The 9,903-nt window shown below is 35.4% G+C and overlaps 1 protein-coding gene across 1 annotated transcript; it reads left to right on the forward strand.

The window, feature by feature from the left end:
* The first annotated feature begins 924 nt into the window (after positions 1-924).
* LOC136782395 (serine/threonine-protein kinase atr-like) lies at positions 925-9,811 on the forward strand. Its single transcript, XM_066741815.1, has 8 exons — positions 925-1,557; positions 1,702-1,910; positions 1,982-2,152; positions 2,223-3,474; positions 3,560-3,724; positions 3,788-9,044; positions 9,132-9,368; positions 9,445-9,811. Exons 1-8 carry the CDS (start codon positions 1,490-1,492, stop codon positions 9,625-9,627), a joined length of 7,542 nt encoding a protein of 2,513 aa, XP_066597912.1. The 5' UTR covers positions 925-1,489; the 3' UTR covers positions 9,628-9,811.
* Positions 9,812-9,903: the final 92 nt, after the last annotated feature.

Raw genomic sequence — 9,903 nt, forward strand, 5'->3', positions numbered from 1 at the left:
AGCTAGTGGCAAATTGAGCGATTTGAACGAGGAGAGTCCGCGCAGGGACCCTTCGGTCGATATTTGAGAGTGCGCGCGCGCTCTTCTCTCATTCTCTTATATATATATATATATATATATATATCTTGCACCCATACCTCCCAATCTTTTTACTTAAATTCTTTGGTCATTCCCATTGCCCTACATTCTTTTGCTAAAAGATTGTTAAGATATATTTAATTCGAGGTTTACGTTTAGTTTGAATACGACGCGCATGCGTACGCATATACTTACTTTGAGTATGAGGTCAGTGGTATCCTATGTTGTTCACGTTGCTCCTATTGAAAAAGATTCTACTACCCAGATGGTCCTATGGAGGTGCATTGTTTGAAAAGTGATAAATGAATTGCAAAGTCCGCAATTGTACGTGAGACAAAATTGTTTTTAGCGATCCTTTGTATCACAAAGTTCATGTATGATAAAGGTTTAAAATAAAATGTAGTTTTCTTTTCTAAATTGTATAAAGAGTGGTTTGTGGGTAGTCGAAAAATTCAGGAACCGGATTACCGGAGCCGGGCAGGGAATACTAGGTCGAGATGGGACGGATTTTCATCATATTTAGGGCAGATTGAGATTATAGGGTTTACAGTTAAAAAATATACCAAGTGGAGAACGTAACGAGAGTATTTTTCAATGTATTTATTTCTCAATTACACATGTTTTAATTTGGAATATATTAGTAAACTCCTTAAACGTCATAATTGAAATAAATTAAATTATATTTTGTAAATAATATATTATTAGGGAAAAACCATGTGGGGAGCGTATCGAGATCAGATTTACATTGTGAATCGCGACCTTTATTGATTTATAATATTTTTCTTGTAGTTTTTGTAAAGGAAATCCAGCTTCTCTATATTTTCATGTAATAATCTGAAGCTTAGGCTTATTGTAACAATATTTTTTATTGTAAAAAATTAAAGCTTCCTAGTAGCTATTGAAATCTGAATAAGGGCTTAAGACCGGATATCGATGTTCTCATTTCTCGAGACAAGGACTTGCTTCCGTCTTCTAGGGAATCCCGGCCTCCTAGTATACAGGCCTATCGGGGTCAAGGTTATTGGTCCTGGAGGAGATCCTGGAAAATTTGCTGCTATTGGCTGTACCATTATCGGTAAAGTGCGTTTCTGCTTCGTCGATTGAGAAGAAGAGGTCGCCACATGGAATCGCCTTGTAAAGCTATCTAGCGAAAGCGTATTGAATCATTTGAATCAACACGGATAGCCGAGACGCTGCGCATGCTGGTGCCGGTGGTGCCGGTTTTTGGCGAGTTCCTCCATGCTTTCATCTTTCCTTTCATCAGTAGCACCTAGCTAGTATGCAATGCATGAATTATAATACAATTGTGTGTAAATGTCAACTTAAAATAGGATATGCGAGAGAAACATCAAAATGTTATTTTTCCTGTCAGTGAATTTTTGTAGTTATTTTTGATAATCTGTTATCAATTATGGAAACTGATTCTACTACGTTGACGGAAAATGACAGCACGTCGGCGGCACACAGTGACAGTACTGGGTTAGTTTTTATTGTTAGTTCAATCTGCTTAATTGTTAACTTTCCTTAAAAAAACGAAAGCTTAGAAAATCACTGTATTTTTTAAATATTATTAATATCGACGCTTAATGTAGCGGCTTGAATAATACAAATTAATTTTTTCAGGAATGGAGCAGCAGTGGCAGAGTCCTTGTGGAAGTTTATCAATAGCCCAGTTCTTGCCATTTTTTCAGATTTAAAAAATGCATCAGTTGAACAAATGCTGCGCTCCTTTCTAGATTCAATCTTGAAGGGTTCTGCTAATTTAAGGAATGTTCTAGTTCCCCCTAATGGCATTAACAAAACAGAACAATCTGTACAAAAACAGTATACAGGTAAATGATAATAAAATTCAGTTACAAACATTGAAAAGAAAATTAGCCATATATTTATTGCTTTCTCACAGCTTTTACAACTTGGCTTTTTGGTACAATGTTCTATATTGTTGGTGAGCCATTAAGCAATCAAGTCCTTTCTAGCAGTATAAAAGTACAAGCTTGCATGTTAAGAATATTATCAGCGCTTAATATAGTATTATATAATGAAATAAGCAGGGAGTATACTGACATCCTCAAAGGTAATCTATGATTTTATATGATACTGGTATGTATTTGTTATTTCGTTACTAATGGTTTCTTTTTTAATAGAATTATTGGAGTTTGATTTAAGAAGTGTAGAGGATGATACTATTCAGTTATCAAAGTTTAATGTTGAAAGATATTTGATAGAAGGCATAGATCTAACACCTTTCCCAGTAACCATGAAATCTCTCAATGTACCTGTAGTTCAAATTTCTATAATTAAGATTTTTATAAAATCTGGTATATCAGTATGTAATCATAAGAACTTTTGGCCAGTTTTATTACGTATAATTAAAGAATCCAATCCGGAAGTTAAAGTATATGCAGTAAAACTTTGCTCTCAAATTTTTAATTTTTCTGTTATTAATACAACACCAGAAGATGATGTGCTATGCCATAGAGATCATAATTTGGATACATTGATAATGTATGTTACAGAAATGGTTAAGTCAACTGTTATGTGGAGAAGTTCGGGACATTTATCAAAAACTATGCTGCAACAATTTATTGACACTTTAATAATCTTTGTACAGACAGCTACTATATCAGATAAATTATATGAATTGTCTATTGAAATCTTGCATTGTTTGTCAATAAAAACTTTAACAAACAATATTGAAGATCATTCTAAGAAATCACTGGAAGAGGCAGTATGTTGCCAATTAAGAAAATATTTAATTACAGCACCAAGGTCATGTACAGAGACTGAAGTATCCAAATTTTTGGGCTACTTTCAATCCTGTCCATTATTCACAATCATTTTTATACATTTTGTTCTGAATGATATAAAACAAAAGATTGAAAATGGTGCAACATATGCTGTAGAAATTTGTGATGCATGGAAGTCCTTGCAAGAACACCTAATGACTATTGTTTGTAATCAAGATTTTGAACAATCATTACATATTTTAAAAGCTTCGAGCTTGCTAGAAATCAATTTAAAAAGATACAATTTTAATATATTTTTATATCAAGATGAATTGAATAAAATTCTAGATATTTTTATAAAATCTTGTAATACAAATAAATTAAAACTTCAAATGATATTGGAAAATTTAACCCAGGTAATGGCACATGAAGAATCAAATAGACCATTGATTCAATCAATTTTAACATCAGTATTTACAAGAAAAACTGTAGAACGTTTGGGTAGAAAAGTTATACAAACTTTTGAATTTGTGGATGTGGATATAAAAGTAAAATGTTTAAATGCAATTTGTGAATACGGTAGCGGCAAAGAGAGGATGCATTTGCTATCATCAGTACTTTTTGATAATAAGATGGATAAGATAGTTGAACCAATGATTGATTGCTTATTGTAAGTATTTTGTTTCATTTTAAAAAATTACTATTATTTATAAAAAGAACTTGTCTATTTAATGTTTCCAATTAAACCTTTACAGGAATACTGTACTGTTATTGAGAGAACCTGAAATTTTATTGGAAGATATTTTTGAACGAATACTTAAAAAAATACTCAATTGTGATAATGAGAAGGCTGAAAAGACACTTGCTAAAGTTTTGGGTCAAGTAGTTTGTTTTCTTGCAGGAAATGCAGATATCGTTAGGTAATTAATGAATAATTTAAATTCTGTCATTTCCCTGTATTATCAATGATAATTTTTTTTTAGAGAAACTTCTAATGCAGCATGGACAATAAATTGCAAACATTGTGAAAATGATGAAAATACAAATAATCAAAGGAACGAACGATATCTTTCAGAACATCATGACAAAATAATAAAGCAATTTTACAAATTATTTTCATCACCATGCAAAGAAGTGCGACAGCAAATGTCAGAAAATTTATGTTGCTTCTCAGCTCACGTAAAATCATTTCATGATAATAAAATTACGCAAATTTGGGTTAAATACATACAAGATAGTCAGTTAGAAGTACGTGTAAATACCGCAGAAGTGGTTGGAAAGATATTGAGGGATAAAATAGATTTATCCCAGAAAAACGGAGAATTGTTTCAAGATGATGTACCAGATGATTTAAGGAACTTTGTAAATACAATAATGGAAACTATATTAGACACTCTAGAGAAAGCCTTAGATGCTTCTAACAACGACTTGCATGTAACAGTTTTAGATACTGCAAAAAATTTTGTTTGCACCCCTCTATATTTGACAGAGAGGAAAATGATTAATGTTCTTTTTATCACGATACTCCATCCAATGTCTTCACCGGTAGTCGTGGCATCTGCATCGATCGCTTATCAAGAAGTGGCAAAATCACTCGGTATATCACCCAAATTACTCTACTTTCGATACAAAAAAGAATTTTTAAAATTAATGATGCAACGCGTTGTTTGCAATTACATCGATCATTCCTATAATATTGCAACATCTATTCACTGGCTAGCACAATGCATTGGTTACGACGGATCTCGGCAACTTTTATATAAGGACGGACACCACGCTATTTGCTATTTGCTCTTTTTCATCACAGAGCAACCAAAAGCTTACGATCTTCTCCACGACATGGCAAAGCTCCTTGCAATGGATGAAAAACAATTATTTGTGGATTATTTTCCCAACATCTGCAGTTATGCATTCCTCCATGTTCCAGTCATTGTTGGGACACAGTGCCTGAAAATTGTATCAAAGATTACTCAAGTTAATTTAACCGACCTGCTAACTGAATACTTTACGGGAATATTTGGAGAACTTATGTTGAACTTTTATGAGTCACCAGAGAAAGTCATAAGTTATCTTGAGATTATATCTGAATACGACAGCCATCATCATAAGGCGAATTTTAATACAAAGGAGGGAGTTGCCTTATACTTAATGCCTCAACTGCATGGAATTCTAGTGAATTTGGATATGAACCTCGGTATAAAATCAGATGAATATACTCAAAAATCAGCCCTTGCATCTTTAGCAACGTTAATGTGGTACATGGGACAGGAATTTCTTACGCCACTAAAATATAAGATTCTAGCAACATTGCGTACATCTCTTAATTTCAAAAGACCAGGTTTTGGCCCTTTGGTCTGTGAAGCTTGGAATGCATTTCTGCATAATATTTCGTTTGACGATCTTGGTCAATTATTGCCTACAATTTGTGTCTCAATGATACCTTTACTGGAGAGATATCCAAATAAAGCAAACGCAATGCTAGAGTTTCTATTCGTCCGAAATAATGAGGCGATGTCCGGACACATTTCAGAATTATTTTTTATAGACGATATCAACGCGTCTAGTACTATAACCAATATAGTGAAAGCTCACGTATTACAGGCAAAACCAGCTGATTTTGGAGAGAGCCTGAAAGTTTGGATGAAACGAATAATGCACGAAACTGATGAAGTACGTCTCAGGGCATTGAAACATTTACAGAAATTTTTAGCTGAGCACAGAGTGGAATTAAATGAAATGATATTATCAAATACAGATGTACATCCTTTAATCGTTGAGCTTTTGAACATTCTGTTACTGGGATGCCAGGATAAGGATGAGGCTTTACGTTTATTGTATGGAGAATGCTTGGGTGAGCTAGGTGCCATAGAGCCCAGTCTTTTACCAAGAAGAATCATTTCCAGGGATGAGAGCAATTTTATTTCTGACATGAACGAGAAATTTACTGTAGCTTTGCTCTTAGAGAATGTGAGAGCCTTTCAGATGCAGAAAAGTACCCACAGTATGGACTGCTTCTCACTCGCCATTCAAGAGATTCTAGGACTCTTTGAAATTTCTCCTCAAGGGAAAAATTCCGAATCTTGGCATAATTTGCCTCTGTCTGTGCAACAGATCATCATTCCCTTTCTGACGTCTCACTACAAGATAACAACGATCGAAGAAAATAATTTTCCACATCCTATTTATGGTTCTGAGTCGGGCTCCTCTGTGGAGAGTTGGACTCTCAATTGGCTTTGTAGTTTGCACCTGGCAATAAAAAATGAAACCTTGAACAACATGTTGCGTGCTTGCAAACCAGCTTTCAAGCGAGACATGAAAACAATGATATTTTGCTTACCCCACGTTGTAGCCTATGTTATAATAAATGGTACCAAAGAGGCTAGAGAGAAATTGAAGGAAGAAATGTTAACTGTTATTAGTGTGAAGGAAGAAACTACTGTTGATCCAGAGCTTTTGCGCAGAAGACCTCTCAGGCATGATTTAAGTACAAAAGTGGATAACACAAGAATATCAGATGAAGCAAGGCGAACTCATTGCTCTCAAATAGTTTTTACTGTTTTAGATCATTTGCAGCAGTGGCTGAGAGAAAGACGATTGTTACAAGATAATGCTTATGTGGCAATACAGACATTTTGCTCACAGCTGGATAGTTTGGTAATAGCCCAGGGATGTTATCAGTCACGCGAATACCATCGAGGATTGATGTATTTGGAGCAGCACATGGTCTCTAGTAACAAAGGACTGTCGGATCTTACCGAAGGAGGTTTGCTAGCCAAGATGTATGCTCAACTAGACGAGCCTGATGGAGTTTCAGGTATCCTGGCCACGCAAAACCAATCACCAACTCTTCAGCAATTGGTTTTGGCCCATGAAGTTAGTGGACAACTTCAGGATGCAGCTATGTGCTACGAGAGGCTAGCACAAAAAAAGAAGCTTCAACCCTCCTATCTACAAGGAATGATCCAATGTTACTTGGGACTGGATGAGCCTTTTACTGCTATGCACATTACTGAAGGTGTCCTCAGTAACAGACCAGAACTAGAGCCTTTAATGAACGAACACGAGCCATTCTGGAGACTCGCGCATTTTACCAGTCTCAATGATGACTCGCAGAAAAATATAAAGCGTGCTTTGCTCGATGATCTGAAGAATGGTATAAAGCCAGATGTACTGACTGTGAAGAAAAATTTAATTTCTTTGCTGGCGCATGCTTCACGACCTGGTGCTTATCAACAGAGTTATTCCAGTATCATGAAATTGCACGTTTTGAACGAGTTTGATAAAGCTGTGTCTCTGATGCTACAAAATGTAAATAATTTACCTAAGATATTTAATGAATGGGAGAAAAGGGGTCAGCTAGTCAGAGCTTCTCGCGGAGTAGAATTTGTACTGAGTATGAGAAGAGCCACTTTGGATTTGGGCGTTCATCTGCAGCAGTCAACAAATCAGATAGAAAATTCTGTGCTGAAAGAGGAGATTGGAAAAATTTGGCTAAAAAGTGCAAAAATAGCCAGAAAATCTGGGTTACATCAACAAGCATATATGCACATTTTATCTGCCACTGATTCTTGTCCTGCTCAAGAACTTTACATAGAGCAAGCCCAACTTTATTGGCAAAAAGGATGCCAGGAAGAAGCATTCACGACTCTGAAACGATGTTTCTCTAATTGTTTCAAGCCTTCTGCTTATTACAAACAATTGGCAAGTGGAGAGTGTATTGAAGAGAGAAGATATTGTGCTAAAGCAAAATTATTATTTGCTAAGTATAATAACGAAACTGCCAATGTAGATACCGATTGTAGTATTTTAAATTACAAAGAAGTCATTGAGGTTTGGAAAGAATGGGACAAGAGTATGCTTGCCTGTGCAGATTATTATGAATCAATCGTTAAGAGAATGTCCGACGAGGAAAGAGATACCAAGGGGAGGGAATTCCAAATTCACATGATGAATTATTATTGCAAATCTCTTCAGTTTGGCTGCAAGTATATTCATCAATCAATGCCAAAATTACTTACAATTTGGTTAGATTATGCATCTCGTACCACAACTCGTACAAGTTTCTATGGTAGTGAGGCTGATAAAATTAAGCAAGACACTTTGATAAAAATGACGAAAATCATGGAAGTATACAAAGACCGATTACCAACTTTCATGTGGCTAACAGCATTTAGTCAATTGGTATCAAGAATTTGCCATCCATGTAGGCAAGTACAGGAAACACTTTGCTCAATTTTGGTAAAATTAATCTGTGCCTATCCTCAGCATTGCTTATGGATGATGGCTTCAGTTTATAACTCTTCCTATCCAGCACGTCAAAAGCGCTGCCAAGAAATTTTTAACCATTCTAAACTGAAGACCAGTCAAATGGTAAAGTTGATAAGAGATTTTAACAGACTCTGGGAAACAATGATTGAATTATCCAACAAGCCAATTGCTGATAATACTGCCACTACCACAGTCAGTGCTTTGTCAAAGAATTTACCAAAATTACTAAAGAGTCATGACTTCAGTCAAATCATGCTGCCTACCACGGTATTCAGAAAGCTTCATCTTCCAGGGAAAGAATCTTCCATTATTAAACACCAGCCATTCTCCATGGAATGGTCTTATATCACAGGTATAGAGGAAAAAGTAGCTGTAATGCCATCTTTGCAGAGGCCAAGAAGAATTGCATTTAAAGGTTCAGATGGTGAAAAGTATTTGTTTATGTGCAAGCCGAAGGACGATTTGAGAAGAGACTTCCGATTGATGGAATTTAACGATATTGTAAACAAATACCTTCAAAAGGATACAGAATCTAGGCAGAGGAGGCTCTATATTCGTACATATAGTGTTGTTCCTTTAAATGAGGAGTGTGGATTGATAGAGTGGGTCCCAAATCTTGTTGGTTTTCGTCCAATATTATTGAGCCTTTATCAAGAGAGAAAGATTGCTGTTAATAATAAGGAACTAAAGACTATGGTCTGTTTATTGAAAGATCCCTTTGAGAAGAAGAAAAAAGTTTTCGAGGAAAAATTGCTACCAAAACATCCACCTGTTCTTGGTGATTGGTTCAAGATCACTTTTCCAGATCCTTATGGATGGTATGAAGCACGTACCGCATATATCAGAACGACAGCTGTAATGTCCATGGTTGGTTACATACTTGGATTGGGTGACCGACACGGAGAAAATATCTTGTTCGACTCCAAGTGTGGAGATTGCGTTCACGTGGACTTTAATTGTTTATTCAATAGGGTATTTAATTAATGTTATTCAAATCATCTTTGGAAAATTACATTTTATTTAATTATTAGTATTGAGCTTAATTAAATTAATTTTTAGGGAGAATTATTTGATTGGCCAGAGCGTGTTCCATTTCGATTAACGCATAATATGGTAGACGCTATGGGACCACTGCGGTACGAAGGTCCGTTTAGACGTGCTTGTCAAATTACAATGAGAGTACTCCGACAACAATCTAGTACTCTGTTAAGTGTCCTTACACCTTTTGTTTATGATCCACTAGTCGGTTGGAACAAAAATCCACTGAGCGAAGCTGGAGAAAAAACCAACGAAAAGGTACAACCATCTATTTTAGTTTAAACAATTGATACATTTTTTAATCTTAATCTTATTATATTTAAATAAAAATTAGGCTGTGGAGCATATAAAAAATATCGAGCAGAGGCTGAAAGGTTTGATCAGGCCCCAAGGACAAAAATGGGATAATTATGGTTTAAATCTTAGTATAGAGGGACAAACCAATCACCTAATATTGGAAGCTACGAATGTAGATAATCTCTGTCAAATGTATTTTGGCTGGGGTGCTTATATGTGAATATCTTTCAATTTGAGTATATCAGTGAAGAGATGAGTACCTGAAATAAATATAAGTATCATGTTTTTAGTCCTACAACTTATTTGCAAATATTGTTAATTAAGCAAAGCATCACAATTTTATACCGCGTTATGCAGTTTTTTAAAAATAAAATGAATTGGCCAAAACTGGGCTAAGGATCCTACTTTACCATAGTGACAAATGTCTGATTTACTTTATCGACTTAACACCTTCCACACCTGGTGGTAAAGCAAGGAAGCGCGGACTGACGTTGGT

Source organism: Prorops nasuta, unplaced genomic scaffold (genome assembly GCF_024137725.1).
Source record: "Prorops nasuta isolate Cenicafe-Biocafe unplaced genomic scaffold, Cenicafe_Pnas_1.2 PNAS00025, whole genome shotgun sequence".
NCBI classification, from domain to species: domain Eukaryota; kingdom Metazoa; phylum Arthropoda; class Insecta; order Hymenoptera; family Bethylidae; genus Prorops; species Prorops nasuta.